General features: G+C 35.9%; 1 protein-coding gene across 2 annotated transcripts in view; it reads left to right on the top strand.

Annotated features, from left to right (window-relative positions):
• Positions 1-20,537, top strand: part of LOC150097617 (uncharacterized) — a 334,050-nt gene that overhangs the window by 183,552 nt on the left and 129,961 nt on the right. For both annotated transcript variants that reach the window (XM_090407322.1, XM_090407323.1), the window contains exon 12: positions 13,684-13,746. In XM_090407322.1, coding sequence (XP_090263448.1) covers positions 13,684-13,746 — 63 coding nt within the window. The remainder of the gene's footprint in view (positions 1-13,683; positions 13,747-20,537) is intronic.

Genomic DNA, 20,537 nt, shown 5'->3' with positions numbered 1-20,537 from the left:
TGGTGTTGTATCCATAAAAATCGGACAAGACACCAATGGGCTAATATACTCTTTACAGATGAGAGTCATTTTAGTCTTTCCTCCAATTCTAGATGACACTTGATCTTGCATGAAAGTTGAACTCTTTACCATTGCAGGATTGTTCTTGAAAGGGATAGATATAACAGTGTTGGGTTCATGGTATGGGGAAGCATTGTGCACCGAGCTACAAGTGCTGGAAGAAGGGTCATGTTTGATTGTTTTGTGGTTCTGTAGGTGAAGAATTTATTTTTATGGATGACATTAATTGAACTGAATGGCCATCACTCGCTCCACATCTCAACCCCATAGAACACATTTTGAGATGAATAAGAAAATGTATTGCTGCTTGAAATTCCCTTCCACAAAACAAACAAGGTGTTATCCTTGCTCTGAAGGAGGAGTGTACCTCAAGCACTCCTGAATCACTTGGTGCTAAGCATGGCAGAACGTTGTGAGAGCTGCATGACAATTCGAGGTGGACATATTCTATACTGAAATGTCTCTTTGCATAGTTTTCTGTAAGCACTACACATTAATTCCTTAAGTATGTCTTTAGGAAATTTGAAACTTTTGCCAAAAACATATTGCAATTTAATTTGTATGAAATTTATAACACTTTTTGTATCTAATATAATTTATTAGTATGTTGGCAATAAATTTATGTGCACATTTGGCTGTAGTCATGAAAATTTGTTCATATACAGGTAAAAATGTAGTTCGTCTTTAGCTTTTGGACACTAGTGTATTTCATCCATACTGATGTCAATATTGTTGAGTATGTTTAGGGAAAGGTCTGAAAAACAAGCACCAATTTTTCAAACTTTATTAATTTCTCTGAAAAGGTTATTATATCATGGCAGTAACAAATTCCATTTTTTTTTTTTTTTTTTTTTTTTTTGCGACTATTTTGAATGCAGAAATTTCCATTTTTGGAGCTAATAAGTTCAGTTTTGAAGATGAAATCTCTAACATATAATGTGGATAACCTTAGAAATTCTTTCACTTAAGAATGTCTCCTCCCCACCAAATGTAGATTTAGAAAGTCATCCTTAATAGATGAAATTAATAAAATACATACCAAGAGTGATCAGTAATTATGACGATGCTGATACCTGTATATCTATATCTTCTAATGAGAGTTGATTAATAACTTGGAAATTCCAAGATTAATTGGTCTTAGAATTAAGTCTGAGTATTCTGTTTGAATGCTTATTTTTCATAGAAAATCCAAATATATTATCTAATTTAATATATTAAGTAATTTAAGTAATTTTTTGGTTCTCTCCAAATAATTGACATCTGGCTTTTTCTCTGAATACATTTGTGTCAAATTAGTTTTACTAGATGCACAGTAATCATGGGGAGCCCCTCTCTCCCTTTTTTTTTCCATTGTAGAAGACTGGGTTAAACTATCATTTGAAAAAAATAAATTATTACACTCAATGTTTCAGCTTTTGTTTTGCGGTCATCTTATGGAGTACACATATAAAGTATATACAAAAAAAAATTAAAAAAATAAAGCTATAACAAAGTAAGAGAAGTAAAATTTTGGAATATTTCTGGAGTATTAATGCTGGACTATCTCTGGGTTCTGTACTCTCATGCTCTTCCTCTTTTATATCGATGACCCCTCCCTCTCTCTCTCACTGACTTCAAATCCTATGAATACCAAAGATAGTACTCTTCATTCCTCTTCCTCATTCAAGAAACCCTGTAGTTCTCTAAAGATGAAGCCTCAAGATATTCCATAATCAATGACTTAAACACTAATCTCATATGGGATGAAAACAACTTAGTAGATTTCAATATGAATAAAACTCAAGCCTGCCTTATTACCCACAAGAAAGATCCTACCTCACTCCCTCTCACTTTTGATAATATCCCAATGTCTTTTCAAGATTAGCTTTCTCTTCTTGGATTGACTGCCACATCAAATTTATCCTGCATTAGTATTCCAACCTTGGAATAGTTAGTATCCCACATTTGGAGTAGTGTACCCAAGACCTCACTATCAATTCTTGATGATATTCAGAAGAAAGCAATCCACTTAATAGATGAACCTTCCATCACAGACTCCCTTCAGTCACTTTCCTATAGGTGCTCTGTTTCTGCACTGTGCCTGTGAGGAATCACTATTCTTTTCAATTCAATCTCAACCTTCCTTTTGGATAACAATATGTGGATGATATGTTTGCCATCTGGCCAGACTCAGAAGCTTCTCTACCTACCTTTTCATCCAAAATCAGCGACCTTCACCCATGGCATCAACTTCACCGTAGAAAAAGAAAACGATGGAAAATTACATTCCTGGACATTCTTCTCGTGCTCCTTCTAGAATACTTGCTACATCTGTTCACCATAAACCCACTTTTACGGGCTGCAACATACACCAAGATTCAGTGTATTACCCATCTCAAAAAAATAGGCATCTTCAAATCTCTGCTCAATAGAGAATGTGTTATCTACTCCAATTCCCAAACTTTTCAACAAGAATTGAGCACCATCTAATGCATCTTACTACAGAATGGCTTTACCTCAAGGAAGTTCAAACACATCCTGAACACTTACATACCTCTCCCATAAATTGTCGGCAACACAGAGATGATTGCAAAGAACCTGAAAATAGTTTAATTACAAAATTCTTCCCTATCAATAAAATCTTCTCTTCCTCCTTGGTTTTTCAAGTTCAGTGTGAGTGCCTCTGCTCATACTTTGGGCAAACAGGACATTGTCAAAAAATGACTACAAGAACACCAATCTTATATCAATAATAATAAATCTAAAAAAAATCTGACCTTGCGCAGCATGGAGTGAACACTAACCACAGTGTCTTCTGTTCTAATATTCGGCTTTTGCATTGTGCAGGTTTAGATTTGTGCAGTTATTTAAAGAGAGTGCTGAAGCACTTCTACATTTCCCAGACATATTGGAATGACTGACTGTCTTGGTATTTCCAAGATTTGGGAATGATCAGGCCATAAATGCTGGCCTGGTTGGCCAAGTGGTTATTGTACTCACTCTCCAACTAACAGACCGTAGATTTGAATCCTGCTGTGGGCATGGATGTTCATGATTATCTTTAGGTGGAAGATGAATGTCATCGCATGGTGTGAGACCACCATCCTGCTTATTGGAGGCCTGAAATGGCTTGAAAAAGTTCTATGTTTGGTCTCTAGAGCAGGATTTCCAGACTATGTAAAAAAATAAATAAAAAATTAATAAAATAGAAAAAAAAAAAACTCCTTAACCCACCCACAGTACAAAATGTACTATAGGTTTATAAAATAACTTTGGGTGAGAGCAACATAAAAAAAAAAGGCAAGTAATTATGTGCTCTTTCCCCCTCCCCCCCTTTATATATATATATTTCTTTTAAAAACATAGATTTAATGACTAAAAATGAAGATAACTTATAAAGATTTTAATAAGAATAATACGACTAGTTTCGGCTTATTACAGCCTTCCTCAGGTATTCTTAAAGGAAAAGAATAGTAATAAACATTGAAGTATCTAAACAAACTGAAAATTACAGGTAAAAATTGCCACACATAATTGATACATAAAAAAAACGTATTTTTTCAAGTTGTTCTAACAGGCGTGCCATTGTTTATTGCAAGTGTGCGTGCAGGCTCACGTGAACGCCATCCAAAACCTACTCATCACAACCTAAAATATCCAGGTGTATATAAATTATGGTGCAATTGCAATATCCCTTATTTTGGACAAACTAACAGATCTATTGAACAATGTATAGAAGAGCATAAGAGAGACATCTCTTACAAAATATCTCATGCAACTGCGTTGTCCAGTCATGTTCTTTTTTCAAATAATCCTAATGATGATCAACAAAGCCACTTCATTTGCAGGGATGGATCAGAAAATATCTTTCGCAGTGATGATGAGTTTGAAAGGAAAATTGTAGAATCAAGGGAAATCCTGCTGAACCTTGTCCACTTAAACAACAATTTGAGTTATAACATCCCAGATAGCCATGCTGCAGTTATTCAATATTGACGTTCACGTGAGCCTGCATGCACACTTGCAATAAACAATGGCATGCCTGTTAGAACAACTTGAAAAAATACGTTTCAGGTTGTTTCAAATTGTTTCAAACCACACATAATTGATTTATGTATCAATTATGTGTGGCAATTTTTACCTGTAATTTTCAGTTTGTTTAGATACTTCAATGTTTATTACTATTCTTTTCCTTTAAGAATACCTGAGGAAGGCTTATAAGCCGAAACTAGTCGTATTATTCTTAATGTATCACAACAACCGAGTAAAAGCCGATTATCTCTCTCACACGCGCACACACACACACACGCACGCACGCACGCGCACACACACACACACACACACGAGAGTGGTCTGAAAGGTTCTCAGCCTCGACCATAGATAGCAACACTATTAGCAAGATTTTTTTTAAGTTGGTACATCTGTTATAAGTATCCATGCGAAATTGCAAGTCATTCTATCACGTATTTGTTTTATACAGCTGTCTGAAGCAAAAGTGTTGTCTGTATCCTTTGAAATGGATAAAATTGAGTATTGTGCAGTTATAAAATTCTTTGTAAAAAAAGGTTTAATGGCAAAAGAAATTCCTTCAAAGTTCATAAAAGTTTATGGGCAGTCTTCTCCTTCGTTTTTGACAATTAAGAAATGGGCTGCCGAGTTTAAACTTGGCTGTACCAGCCTTGAAGATGATCCGTGTGAAGGACATCCAAAAAAGTGTAACAGCACCAGAAATCATTGATCAAGTGTACGATATGGTATTGGATGACCGACGAGTCAAAGCGCATGAAACTGCTGAGACTATAGGCATTTCAAAAGAATGTGTAGGATATATTTTACATGAAGAATTGCAAATGAAAAAGCTTTGCACAAGATGGGTGCCGCGCTTGCTCACAGCAGATCAAAAACACATGTGAAAATCTCTGAAAATTGGAGTGTTTTAACAAGAATAAAACTGATTTTGCATGTCAATTTATTATTATGGATGAGACTTGGATTCACCATTACATACTAGAATCCAAACAGCAGTCAAAACAGTGGACACAAGCTGGTTGTTCAGCACCAAAGAAGAAAGTCGGTTCTATCAGCAGGAAAGATCATGGGATCAGTGTTTTGGAATGTTGAATGCATTTTGTTTATTAATTATCTTGAAAAGGGTAAAACAATAACCAAGGAATATTATTCCTATCTTTTAACCAGACTAGGTGAAAAAATTCATGAGAAAAGACCCAGTTTTTAGAAGAAAAAATCTTTCATCAGGACAATGCACCTGCCCACAAAGGTGTTTCGGCAATGGGAAAATTAAGGGATCTGCACTATGAATTGTTGGAACATCCACCCTATTCCCCAGATTTGGTTTCCTCTGACTTCTATCTCTTCCCAAAACTAAAACTCTTCCTCACTGGTCAGTGTTTTTCTTTGAATCAAGAGGTGATTGCTGCTGTAGAGGGATATTTTGCAGATGTTACTGAGAACCAGTACTGGGACAGGATAATGGTGCTGGAGCATCGCTGGAATAAATGTATTAGTATTAAGGGAGATTATGTTGAAAAATAAAAATAAAATTGAAATTATAAATTCATTTTTTCATTGTTAGGCCAAGAACTTTTCAGACCACTCTTATATATATATATATATATATAATGCTATGTTATTCAGTTATCTAATTTTTGTTAATTTTTATTTCAAATCACTCAAATTTATGTTTGCTTTAATTGTGATCATATTTTATTTTGTAACCACCCATAAGGTGACACTCTGACATGTTGCTCAGCTCTGTAAATAGCATTGACATTCTCTGTTCTGGTTTCACCTTGTGATTACACTGATACACTGATAATGGACAGTTATTTTCTGGTTGAAATATTTGCAGTAATAAAAACTGTTATTTATTCTTGCAAATGCATCCATCTAAAAATTTGAAAATTTATACAAAGAAAGTACTGAAGCCCTACTTTATCAATTCAATCTGAATTGCAAGAACTGCCTTACTATTCCTAAAGTATGGAAAATTGTCTCCTGAACTGTATGAAAGAAGTTTATTCTCAATTTTTTTAATTCAAATTATCTAATGATATCCAATGATATATTGGAATCTCTTTCTCTCTCTCTCTCTCTCTCTCTCTCTCTCTATATATATATATATATATATATATATAGAGAGAGAGAGAGAGAGAGAGATTCCAATGTAATGCATGCACTCTATTCTTTAATTCAAATTCCATATTGTTGTTGCTTTCTGCTCACACTGATGTCTTACAATATGCACAATGAAATATCTGTATAATAAATAAATTTTTCTGTAGTACAAGTGGGATTCTATAATTTTGAATACTCTGCCAGATCTCATTATACAAGATTGCTATGAGTCATCTTTCTCCTGTTCTCACAAATCACTTGAAAGAAAAATATGAACAACAGAAGCTGCTCTGTAACTTTCTCAATATGGTTCAGAAGTGGGAGATATCTTTGCAAGATATTAGAGTTTACTATCTGAAACTTCAAGAGTTTCTTGTAAAGATCACTGCTGTTCACCTGCATAAACAAAATCATATCTCAAAATTGAAAAGGATCAATACATTTCCTTTGTAGACCTGCTTATGCTTCATGAGAGCCTTCATGTTTTTTGTCTTTAGAAAGAAAACCAATACCAGACTTTATATCCATGCATGGTCACCACCATCATAGTACAAAAAGTCAGGCACCATTAAATCTTTTATTCATTTAACTCACTCACTGTGCTGTTCTGAGGCATTACTAACACAAGAAATATATCTCATGAGAACTATGTTCTTGTCTAATGGCTTCACTGAGCATTTGCGAAGTGAGATTGTTAATATATATAGAGTTTCTCCATTGCTGGCCTCCTAAGAAGTTGGTAACCATGCTGCTATCTCATATGTCTGAGATGTTTCTGAATGAATTTCCAAAATATTTATAACCATTGGTCTCAGATTGACTTTTCACCCATTAAATAAACTTAACCTGCATAAATCATACGTTGGCGAAGCTGGCAGATCTGCAACATCATGATGAATGTATTATGTATGCATCACTATTAGATATTAGATTCCACAATTAGATTACTATTCACTATTAGATCACTATTAGATTCCACAAGATTTGAACAACCTGGACTTGCTGATCATGCCAAACATAAGATTCTTTTTTTTTGGGGGGGGGGGGGAACAAGGCCTACATGAAAGCTCTTTTCTTATGGAGAAGTTGTATAAAGTTGTATAAAGCCAATTTGAATAAATCTGAACAGGCTAAAGTTATCAATTGTTAATAATAACAAATAACTGTTGTTAATTGTGTGTGTGTGTGTGTGTGTGTGTGTGTGTGTGTGTGTGTGTGTGTGTGTGTGTGTGTGTGTGTGTGTGTGTGTGTGTGTGTGTGTGTGTGTGTGTGTGTGTAAATGTCCTGGATAAACAAGGTTGAGCTTGGTTTGGGATTTTGCTGAGACCAAATTCTATTCTTAAACCAATGAAACTATGATACAACATGATGAAATATCATTCTAGCTGAGGCGTCACCTAGTTAAACAAAGCACCTATTGTTTTCAGCAGGACACCAGGACAAGTGAAAAGTTAGCTACAAAAATAAACTCTAAATCACATGTGCAGAATCTAAGATAGGCACCATCAGTGTAAGAAATATCAACAGAAAGGAAGCAGCTGCAGAAGAATTTGAGAAGTACTATTTGACATAATTGGTGTTATGAAACAAAGACAATAAAAACAGATGAGATTCTTCTAAATAACAAATACAAATAATGTTATATTCAGTCTATAGTACTCAACATTAAACTTGAGGATAATTTTGAATGGCAAGTAGGATCAAATAGATTGATGTGGGCAAATATGAAAATCAAGAATTGAACAATGAAATTCATTTGTGCCTGTTGTCACACAGAAGGTTCTATTAAAGAAAAGCGGTGGTATTTCTCAAAAGACAGCTGATATAAATAAAAAAAGAAAGTCCTTTTTGGACTTTCTTTTGGATTTTCTTTTTGGATTTAAATGGCAGAGAAGGAAAGAAATACAAGACATAGAAATGTGTTGGGAAAATTTTGAAAATAATCTTGGAGACTCAGTGCAAACTCTGAAGAATACATTGATTGATTCAGTCAGAAAGGCAATGATGATGAAGTTGTCTGCATGGTTGATAAAATCATAATTTAAATCAGTGCATTGCATAAAAGTAGCTAAACAAAAGTCTTCAGTGAACTTTGGTAATAATGTAGAAGATAAGTATCGGGAAGGAGGAAAAATGTTTTTCAAGCTATTGAAAAAAAAAAGCATAAAAATGTGAGAAAGAGCACTTTAAAAGGAATCGGAGATAATAAAGGTGATAAGAAAACTCAGCATAAAGATATTTTAGATATTTGGAATAACTACTTTGAAAGATTACTACATGAAACAAGCAGTGATTGAAGTTATAGAAAATATTCAAGAGGAATACATTTCATCAGAAGTACATGTCAGTTCATGAAGTGAAAAAAAAATCAAAAGACTGAAATGTGGTAAAGCCTCTGGAGTAGATGATTTTTAACATTAGTGCTGAAATACACTGGATCCATGCATACTTCAAGACCAGAAGATGATTGGAGTAGAGTTTTTATTGTACCCATCTTTAAAAAGAAAAAAAAGTTTAATGTGAGAATTACTGAGAAATTTCTCCACGGAGTGTTCCAGGTAATATTTATGTAAGCATACATGTGAAGAGGCTGGGAAGAGTTGTGGGAAACTTGGATGAGAACAAATTGGGTTCAAGCCAAATAGAAGTTGTCAGAATGAGATTTTTGCTTTAAAGTAAACAGTTGAGAAATTACAGGGATTTAAGAGGATCTGTATTTGTAAGTTTTTGCAGATCTGGAAAAGGCACATGTGAGAAAAAAAAAACTTTAAAATGCTACAATTATATATATATATATATATATACACATATATATACACACACACATATTTTTTAAAAGAATTGAATGACATAAACCGAGAGTAAAGGAAAAAGGTTTAATGGTATCACACGACTAGTTTCGGCTTTTTACAGCCTTCTTCAGGTGTTTTCATGAAAGAAAAGAAAAAACATTAAACATTGAAGATAAAAAAAACTGTGAACAGCACAGGAAAGTCGCTATACATATTTAACGTGAAAACGTTGTAGTATATGTATTCAAAGCTGTTCCTTCGTTGGCCACATTGTTGGGTGAATGCGTGCGTATAGCATCTCGTGAGCGCCAGTATGTGATCACAGCAGAATGACAGTCTGGAAGGTTGTAGCTTAAATTATTATTTAAATGTACAGGGTTGAGGATGATTTCTCTAGATTCTACAATTCTATATACATACATATACATGGTGCAAATGGAACATTCAGTCTCCATAGCTCAGTCATTTTCAATTATGCCCTTTGATTAGAAAGGCTTGGATTTGAATCCTGTCTAAGATGCAAATAACCTTTATCAGGACTTTTCAACTGAAGGTGAGTTAGTCAGTCTAATACTAAGGTAGGAAGGTTTTTAATCCCACAAAACAGGCAAATTGGCCAGAAGACCACACACAATATACCAGGGTATTGCACCTGGTTTTACTCCAGGTAAGATTCTTACACTATCACCTTTTTGAAGATCACATTATTTTATTATTATTATTATTATTATTTTATTATTATTATTATTATTATTATTATTTTCGGGCTACTCCAGGGAGTCCTTAGACTCATCGAGGGAGGCCCTAAACATCATGTCCACACAACTATATGACATTCTCACAGTATCTATCATACCTTGCCTTGAACTCGCTCACTGTCATAGCACCCACAACAGACTCTGGCAGCTTATTCCACTCATTTACCACTCTAAAAGTAAAGAACCCAGCTCTAACACCACTGCTAACCACACTCTTGCCCACCTTCCATAGGTGTCCCCTAGTTCTCCCACCACTAGTCCTGATCTCAAAAATATCCTCTGAATTAATCTTATAGAATCCTTTTAGCAATTTGAATGTCTCAATCATATCTCCCCTTTTTCGCCTATCAACTAGTTTCTGCAAACCACAGATCTTCAACCTGTTCTCATATGGTTCATTCCATAGACCTGCTATCATCTTAGTCACTCGCCTCTGGATCCTCTCCACCTCCTCCCCATCAAGAAGGAACCGAGGTGACCAAATCTGGGCACAGTAGTCAAGATGAGGTCTTATCAAGGCTCGGTACAGAGGTACAATAACTTGCTTGTCTCTGCTCGTTAAGGTATTTTTCAACAACCAAGTGAGTTGATGAGCTGATTTATCTACTTTCACAATGTGCCCCATAAACTTCATCTCCCTATTCACCAACACTCCCAAGTCCCTGGCCTCATCAATCTCTTGGAGTACAGTTCCACCCATGTGGTATACTGCTGCTAATCTTTTCACCCCAAAATGCATAACCTTACATTTTGTCACATTAAATTGACATCCATTCTCCTTAGCCCAGAACTCCAATCTATCGAAGTCATCCTGCAAGACTTTGATATCTTCTACATTCACTATTGCCCTCCCCAACTTTGCATCATCAGTGAACAAATGAATTGTTCCACTTAGATCCTTCCCTATATCGTTAATGAATAGATTAAACAACAGTGGTCCAAGAACAGAACCCTGCGGCACCCCACTAGTCACAGGCCGTCTTTTGGACTCCACTCCTGAATAAACCACTCTTTGTTATCTCTCCATCAACCACCCACCTATCCATCTCACCAACCCTATATCCATTCCCATATGTTGTAGTTTACGGATTAGAATTCCATGTGGTATCCTGTCAAACGCCTTTGTCAGGTCCAGCATTATCACTGTAAGCCCATTTCCCTTATCCAGTTCAGCCGTCACCTTGTTATAAAACTTGAGCAAGTTACTCAGGCATGATCTACCCTTTACAAAGCCATGCTGTCCCCTGTACAGTATCTCATTTTTATCAATCCATTCCTGTATTTTTCTCTTGACTACTTTCTCCAAGACCTTGACAACAACTCCTGATATGCTGATCGGTCAGTAATTTGCAACCATAGTCTTGGATCCTCCTTTATGCAGTGAAACTATTTTCCCCTGTTTCCATGCCTTCGGGACTAAACCAGACCTGAGACTCAGATTAAACAACATGGTCAAGGGCACTGATAATTTCTTAGCCGCTTCACGCGAGACCCTTGCCGGTATACCATCCAATCCCATAGATGTATTCACATTAAGGTTCTGTAATAGACTATTCACTTCCACTTCATTCATCACAATTCCCATATAAACTAATGGCTCCTTCATTTTTTCAATGTCTCCACCTGGATGATATACTTTTGCAAAGTGCTCGCTCAGTAACTCCACTATATCGACTGGTTCAGTGACCTCCTTACCATCGTCATTCCTTAAAATCATTTTGCCATATACAGTTTTTTTCCTTGCTTGCAGCATATTGAAAGAACTGTTTGGAATTCTCTTTTGCTTGCATAGCTAGTTTCCTTTCATAATCGGCTTTTGCTGTTTTTACCACACTCGTTACCCTTCTGGCCTGCACTTTATACCGTTCATGTGCCTGCAGGTCACCCCTTTCTTTAAATTCCCTCCACAGTTGTTTCTTTTTTTGCAGCTCAAGCTTAATGGTGTTATTCATCCATTTAACCCCTACTTGTTTTACTATTCGGACCCTAGGTATACAATCAGCCATAACCTCCTGTAAATGCTCCTTGACCACTTCCCATGCTCTATTGACGTCCAGCCCTTGCAGTTGTACATGCCATGGCACTGATCCAAGCAATATCCTAAGCTTGTCATTCTTGCCAGCACAGTAATTCCACATATACCCTGTCTTAATCAAAAATTCCACACCTTTAGCCACCTCCCAGGTCAAGACCTTATGATCACTCTCACCAATAGGTGGCAACATGGTCATATTCATTACAGTCAAATTGTGAGATGCTATTAACAGGTCAAGCACTCTCACACCTCTAGTATTTTCAATTACATGCTGTCTCTGATAGTTATCCCTTAATAATTGAATAAAATCCATTTCCTTCCTCACATGTGTCCTCTCCTCCTTACAATTAATGTTACCATAATTAAAATCCCCCATAATAATTACCCTCCTTCCACTCATTTCATCAATTTGTTTATGCATACTATCTCCACCATCTATTCCATCACCTGGTCTATAGCAGCACCCAACTGTATATTTTATTCTGCCAGTCTCAATCTCTCACCAAATAGCCTGAAATGAGCTCCTTTCACTATCCTGCAATACAACTTCAATTCTCCTTGGTTGCAGTTCATCAGCTATCATTAATAACTCCCCGCTCCCCATTTTATTCTCTCTGTCCCTCCTAAACACACTATAACCTACACATTCTAACCCACTAACTATATCATCTTTCGTCAGCCATGTTTCACTAATGCCAATAACCTGTGGCCAGTTTGAGCCAATCAAGGCAAAAAATTCTTCCTTCTTGTTCCTAATACTCCTGGCATTAGTAAACATGAAATGCAGTGATCCCTTTGTCCCATCCCTATCTTGATGTGTTATTCTAAATGTCCCATTCCCATTTTTTGTCCTTAGTGCTGGCTCAGGTACATTATATACATTTTTATATTCAACTGTCTCACTGATGTCTGCATATCCACTCCCCCCCCCCCCATCCTTGGTAGTTCTAGTTTCCCTGGTTCTGCACATCCATTTTCACTTCATTCAGCAACACTTTTTCCAGTCTTCGCACACCAAGTTCATTCAAATGCAGGCCATCCATCTTGTATAAGTCCTTTCTCCCATCAAACTCATTCCACACGTCCACGAATTCCACACCACACTATTTGCATAACCTGCGCATAATGTCATTTACGATTATGGCTCTCCTCCTAAACTCCTCTCTGTCATACCACGGCAACACTCACCATTCTAACTCTGTCACTCTTTTCTTTTGCTACCTTTAACAATACTTTCAAGTCCTCTCTCATAAAAAATTTATCACCTTTCAATTCATTCATACCCACCACAATTATTAATTCTTTCACCCTCTGTTTTTGCACTCTAATACTCTCACTTACATCCTTAAATTTCGCACCCGGTAAGTACGATTTAGTTACACTCCCATCTATCACTCCTCTTAATAACGAGTCACCATACAACACTCTTTCCTTCATTTCAGAAACTCACCCACTCTTACGCTGGTTATTTACGTTAGCCGAATCACTCTGGAAAGAGTTTTGCAGGTGCTCTAATTGCCGCTGCGCATTTTGTATCACTGCGTGCAACCTAGCGATCTCACTTCCTACAAATAATTCCTCATTTTTTTTTATCATTCAAACCATTTTCTCTCTCTGTATAGTTGCTCTCGCTCTTTCTTAGATCACCGCTCTCATTGCCATCTTGTACATCGCAATTCCCTATCAAGCCACTATTTTCACTCACATTCTGGCTTTCTTCAACCATAGCTGTCTCACAACCTGATACATAATTCAACTCCTCACTTTGCTTACACTTTCTGCACATTCTTCTACCACTATCACTCTTAGCTCTCTACTTTGTGCTGATGTGCTGGTAATGCATATCAGTGCATATGCATTACTACGGCTGTGGCTTTTACTCTTAACAAGCTTAGCTAATTGAGATTTTATTCTTTCATTTCAGGTTCATGATGGATACATATATACTTGTTCTTCTGATACCACAGCAAAAAGATTTCAACTAGAAGTAAGTAAGCATGAAAATATGGTAATGTGAAATTTTTGTACTTCTTTTTTCTGAATTTTATATTGTTTCTTAAATATTATTATTTTCTGATTCTAATTTTTAAAAATATTTACCCCCCCCCCCAAGCGTCTATAGATGCCCAATGGACATCTATAGACGTCCAGCTAAATCTGGATAAGAAGTGCAATTCGGTTTTGCTATTTATCCACCTTGGCTGGTAGGGGTATTAAAGCATTACAGAAATATTGCCAAAATTCAAGTTTTCGACTATGGCTTTTATATTAAATTCATTTCTGAAATATTTGAAATAGCAGAAAAACAGACAAAATTTTATATTTACCTGATATGTAAGAACAATGTGAACAGTGGATACAGTCTGCTGTCACCGCAAGACTCCTAGGAACTGCAGTTTGTTATAGTGATTTTCTTTTATAACCATATCACTGTATCTGTAGATCTTTGAATGGGACTTTACAGATAGTGTTTGTGGTGGTGGGCATCTGTCTATGAAAATTCTATCTTTAGGCACATCAGCGTAAAAGATTTACTATTATTTTCCATTTTTCAAATATGAATTCAAAAGACCTCACTTATTGAAGACAGTGAAAAAAAATCTAAAATAATCATTATAGCAAATTTCTTTTAGTATGCCATTAATGCTTGTGTCTTTTGCTGTGACTTTTTCGTTGTTACAATGTGTGATTGTAGAAAAGCTTGACCTTCCTCTGAGAATTTTGCCTGCCATTTTTGGTTTAGATACCTGTTTTGGTATTTTTTTTATCCTTCGTTCTTTTTTTTGTTGATTATACTATCTAATATTAGCTATGCATACATATTTTTGATTAATAATATCAATTTTTATTTTGATATCTTCATTTTTATTGTGGTTTTCTATCAATGGAATCCATTCACTCCTGATTTCCTGCAGATTTCACATATGTATTGTCTCTAGCATAAGTTAAAATAGGAATGAATACTGTTTTATATGCACCTAGCTTAGTGTTCTGAGTGATATTTCCATCGTGTGTGTGTGTGTGTGATCAGAGGCTTTTACTCGGTTGTTGTGTTACGTTTTAAAACATAGATTTAATGACTTAAAAAACCGAGATAACTTATAAAGATTTTAATGAGAATAATACAACTAGTTTCGGCTTATAACAGCCTTCCTCAGGTATTCATAAAGGAAAAGAATAGTAATAAACATTGAAGTATCTAAAAACTGGAAATTACAGGTAAAAACCTGTAATTTCCACCCTCATATATATATATATATATATATATATATATGAGGGTGGTCTGGAAAGTTCTCGGCCTCAACCATAGAAGGCAACACTATCAGCAAGATTCTTTTTTCTAAGTTGGTACATCAGTCATAAGCATCCATCTATACATATTTAACATGAAAACGTTGTAGTTAACATATTCAAAGCTGTTCCTTCGTTGGCCACATTGTTGGGTGAGTGCGTGCGTATAGCATCTTGTGAGTGCCAGTATATGATCACAGCAGAATAACAGTCTGGGAGGTTATAGCTTAAATTATTGTTTAAATGTACAGGGTTGAGGATGATTTCTCTAGATTCTACAATTTTTTTCTCAAATTCGTCATGGCAACGGAAAATGTTGTTAGATCTACCCAAAAGATTGTATGAGTATGGTTTTGATCATCAGAATCAGCAGAAAAAATGATATGGCTGGATAAAGCACTGGCACGTGTTCTCTTGTATGTGATGTCCCTCCTGTGCTCCTCCATACGAAATTCAATAGATTTATCCATCTGGCCAAAGTAAGGAATGTCGCAGTCACACCATACTTGTATACACTGGGATATTTTAGGTTGTGATGGCTAGGCTTTGGACGGCTCACTAGAGAGTGGATCTTATGAAACGGAGTGAATAAAGTTCCAATGTTATATTTTTTGAGGACATTGGCTAATTTTTGAGAGACTGAGCTTATGTATGGTATAGATATATTGCCTTTAACATTATTCATTTCTTCAGTATGGCGACTAGGAGGATTGAAAAGGTATTTCTTAGTAATATTTTGAGAATAACCATTCAGTCTGAAAGTAGAGCTAAGAAAATTAATTTCTTGGATCTACTTTCATCTGGGTTGTCAAGAAGAGAGCGAGCTCTATGTCCCAAAGTAGAAATAATTCCAAGTTTCTGAGGAGGGAAATGAAGGGACTGACTATGGAGATATCTATTGGTGTGTGTAAATTTTCTGTACATTGAAATTTTAAGTTTTTCAGAAGAACGGGTCCGTTTCACATCCAGGAAAGGCAGGGAACCATTAGTTTCAAACTCGGCTGTGAATTGGATATTCGGGTGTTGACTATTGAGATGTTCAAGGAAATCCAGGAGAGAATCATGTCTGGCTCCAAATAAGGAAAATGTCGTCCATATATCATTTCCAAATTCTAGATGCTAAGGAATAGGAAGAGATAGCTTTAACTTCAAAATCTTCCAGATAAATGTTGGCAAGTACAGGAGATAAAGAATTACCCATTGCTAGACCATGATTTTGCTTGTAGATGGTGTCCTGAAATCTAAAGTATCCAGACTTGATGCAATGAGTAAGTAAGGCTAACATTTTCTGGACGTGAAACTGATCCGTTCTTCTGAAAAACTTAAAATTTCGATGTACAGAAAACCTACACACATCAATAGATATCTCCATAGTCAGTCCCATCATTTCCCTCCTCAGAAACTTGAAATTACTCACCCAACAATGTGGCCAACGAAGGAACAGCTTTGAATACGTTAACTACAACGTTTTCATGTTATATATGTATAGTGACTTTCCTGTGCTGTTCACAGTTTTTTATCTTCAATGTTTAATGTTTTTTCTTTTCTTTTATGAAAACACCTGAAGAAGGCTGTAAAAAGCCGAAACTAGTCGTGTGATACTATTAAACCTTTTTCCTTTACTCTTGGTTTATGTCATTCGATTCTTTTAAAAAAATATGTTTAACAACCAAGTAAATCAACGTCAGTACATATATATTTACACACACACACACACACACACACACACACACACACACACACACACACACACACACACACACACACACACACACACACACACACACACACACGAGGGGGATGGAGGGAGACTGAAAAATTCTGATAAACACCTAGAACAAAAATGATATTAAAGCAACTGATATAACCACAAGAAAGAACATATCTTAAACACGTTTCATCGAATTGTAATAATATGTTCTTTTTCTTTAAGATATATAAGAAGACTTAAAATTAATTAATATATATTCTAGATGTTTATCAGAACTTTCCAGCCCTTTTCGTATATATATATAATATATATATATATCATATTTTATAGCAGTCCAGTGGAAATGGAGTTTGCATCCATAGCACTAGGCCACCCAAAAAAGATATTCGTAATTTGATTTTAGTTGCCAACTAGAGGAACTTTTTTCAATCGATCTCCAAGTTAGTCAATCTTTGGCATGGACAAGCAGGTTTTTTTATTCCTGGAAACTTTTTTTTTGTCCCATAAACCCAAGAATATCAGCCATAGGATGCACACTATTTCAGACAATAATATATTATGATATGGACCACAAGGCAGCAGCACCTGTCCTTTTTACTCTCATCATCAAATGCAGTTCAGAATTATTGATAGACTTAGCCAGCTATCTCTTGCTGACTAACAATGGAGATTGACTGTCTGCTTAATCTCCAAAAATCAAAGAGGGCTGAAATGGCCTTGCCTACTCCCTGTGGGGAATAAAGGGTGTTAGCAGATTTTATTGTATTATTTTTTATATTACTCTCACATGAAAGACTGCAAAAGTCTATAGTAAATCAGTGTCATGTGTGGTAGGAGTGAAGAGAAAAGTAATCTGTTCGTATGTTTTTTGAAGAGCTTTTGGTTGTAGGCTTCATGAATGTAGGGGGTAGACTATTCCACAGAGCTGAAGTAGGTGAGTCAGCAATTCAACTGTAAAAGAATGTTGAGGAGCTGTTACTCATGCTACTGTAAGTTTAGCAAAAATGGTGTTATGAAGTTTGTCAGTCTGAATTTTGCTTAATGCAGCTACGGAAATATCCGTACAGAAGAGTCACGATGTGCCCCCCCCCCCCAGTCATCTGTTAAAAATGGACTGTAGAGAGAGAGAGGTCATCTATTAGCTGCACTGCTCTCTTCTGGACAGCATCAAAAATTTTGTAAAGAGTTCTTAGATGCTACCAAAAATGTGAGAGCAGTATTCCAAGGTTGGACAAATTTGTGATTTGTACAAAGTTAGTAGTCCGGATGAAAACTAATGTCTTGAATGAAAAGAATACTAAGTTTGTTTGAAGCCATAGATATTATAGATGCAATGTGGTTATTCAATGATAGGATAAGTGTCACTCAAATAACCAAGATCTGGTCCTGACTGTTAAGCTGAGCATTATTAAAGGTAAGAGGAACAGCCAAGGTCTTTTTATAAAAATAAATAAATAAAAAAAAAATTGTGTTTTATAAGATTAAAGGTAACTAGTTATCACCCCATCAAAGGGTATTGAGATCAGTATTTAGGGTACTGATAATAAACTATTTTAAAGCTTGAAGTTTGAGCATTCTAAGGTTTTCCTTTAAGAGTAAGGGAAAGGAATATAGAGTGCTACCATTAGTAAAAACTACAGGGTTTGAGGTTGGTGAGAGAAGATCATTTATGTATACAAGGAAGACTGGATGAAATAACAGAGCCTTGATTAATACCTGCATTAATAGGAAAACCTGAAGAGAGAGAGAATCTCATAACGTGCAGTGAATGATCTGAGAGGAAACTTAAAGAAAATTCAGTTACAGACTGAAAGGAAGTTCATAAGAATTTGCTGAAAAGCCTTATATGTCAGACCTTATCGGATGCCTTAGAAATGCTTAATGCAATAACAGATAGTGTGTTTTTTTCCCAAACGTTTTCATAACATGTCTACAAGTTAGTGATGTAGGCCTAAGTAGATCTGTTGTAAGTTTCAACAGTCATTTTTCTGTTTTTAAATAAAACATTTTTTTTGTTTTAAAAGACTATCTATTATTATGTTATGATGAAATCTTTTGATATGCCATGGTTATTCCTGCATGAGCTCTACATTTTATACATAGTCTGCCCTTTCTTCATGTTGTAAATCATATTATGTATGATTTTAACTTCTCAAATGATGTTTTGAGAGTAGGTTAATTTATCTTGAACAGTTTACTGTAATTGACTTATCAAGAATCTTTAGCTTCTCATTTTTTTTTTTTTTTGAAGTAGGGGAAGAGATTGCAGTACTCTATAACCCACTGATATTGTATTATGGTTTAAAACAGGTTGAAAAATGTTTTTATACATAATATAATCATCATCACCACCACCTCCCCTCCCCCATGCATGTTGTAGTTATGGATGCAGGATTTTATGTTATGAATAGATTTACGGGCTAAACTAGATTGCTTTTTCACTTTACAGTTTCATACACCCTCTGTCCAAAAAGAAACCGAACTTTTGATAGCAAATAAAACACAGGCCAATTATAATTATTCAAATCATTTATTTCAATCAATATACTCTCCCTCAGCTTCGATACAGCGTTTGGTACTGTCAATTAATTCGTTAAATGAGTTTTTTATATCAGTTATGGGTCGTGGTTACTGTCGCTTGAATGTTTTCAATGGTGTCGTATTTCTTTCCTTTCATCAGCAAATGAAGTCAGGGGAAGAGAAAGAAGTCACAGGGTGCTAAATCAGGTGAATACAGCAAGTGATCCAACACACAAACTTGGTTTTTGCTCAAAAACTATCTCACAATGTTCGAATGACGAGATGGTGCATTTTTGTGCAAAAGTGACCAGCTGCCTGCATCACAATATTCATGCTGTACACGATCTCGCTATCAATCGCTTCACAACTTCGAGATAAAACTCACCATTGACCTTTTGCCCAGGCAAAATGAATTCTTTGTGGATAATGCCTTTGGAATCGTAGAAACAAATCAGCATTGTCTTTACTTTTGATTTCTCCAAGCGACTTTTTTTTTGGATTCCCCTCTTCTGGTGGTCTCCACTCAGCACTCTGGTGCTTTGTTTCGGGCCCATACTCAAAACACCACATTTCGTCACCAGTAACGATCATTTCAAGGAAGTTTGAGTCCTTAAGAAGGTCACTTCTTAGCCTGTGGAAGTTACTAACAAACTAAAACCTTTTAACTCTAGACCCCCCCCCCCCCCATCCTATATATATGGGCTCTCAAAAATACATAAGCAAAATGTGCCATTACATCCCATAGTGGATGGCCATTGATTCCCTCACGTATAAATTAGCCAAACATTTAGCCAAAGTACTCACACATTATACTGGCAACACACCATCACACATAAAAAAACTCAGCCCACTTCAAAGCCAGTGTAGGAAACCTTACACTCCAACATAATGACATAATGGTCAGTTTTGACGTCTCCTCCTTATTCACAAATGTCCCACTCAAGGAAATCTTAGAGCTCATCCAAGCCAAATTTCCTCATGATATCTCAGCCCTATTTCAGTTCGCCATGAACTCAGGCTATTTCGCTTGGCAGGAAAAATTCTACAAAAACAGATAGAGGGGACAGTCATGGGTTCACCACTTTCCCCACCCTTGGCCAACTTCTTTATGGAGACTTTTGAAGAGAAAGCCTTAAACTCTGCCCCACAAAAACCTACCATATGGCTTCGCTACATTGATGATGTGTTTGCTATTTGTCCATGTGGCTTGATACACTCCTCTCTTTCTTAACACACTTAAACAACCAACACTCCAG

Source organism: Typopeltis vanoorti, chromosome 17 (genome assembly GCF_054136105.1).
Source record: "Typopeltis vanoorti isolate ZY-2024b chromosome 17, IOZ_Tvanoo_1.0, whole genome shotgun sequence".
NCBI classification, from domain to species: domain Eukaryota; kingdom Metazoa; phylum Arthropoda; class Arachnida; order Uropygi; family Thelyphonidae; genus Typopeltis; species Typopeltis vanoorti.
Note: the sequence above shows the minus strand (reverse complement) of the source record. Positions and strands in the feature narration are given on the sequence as shown.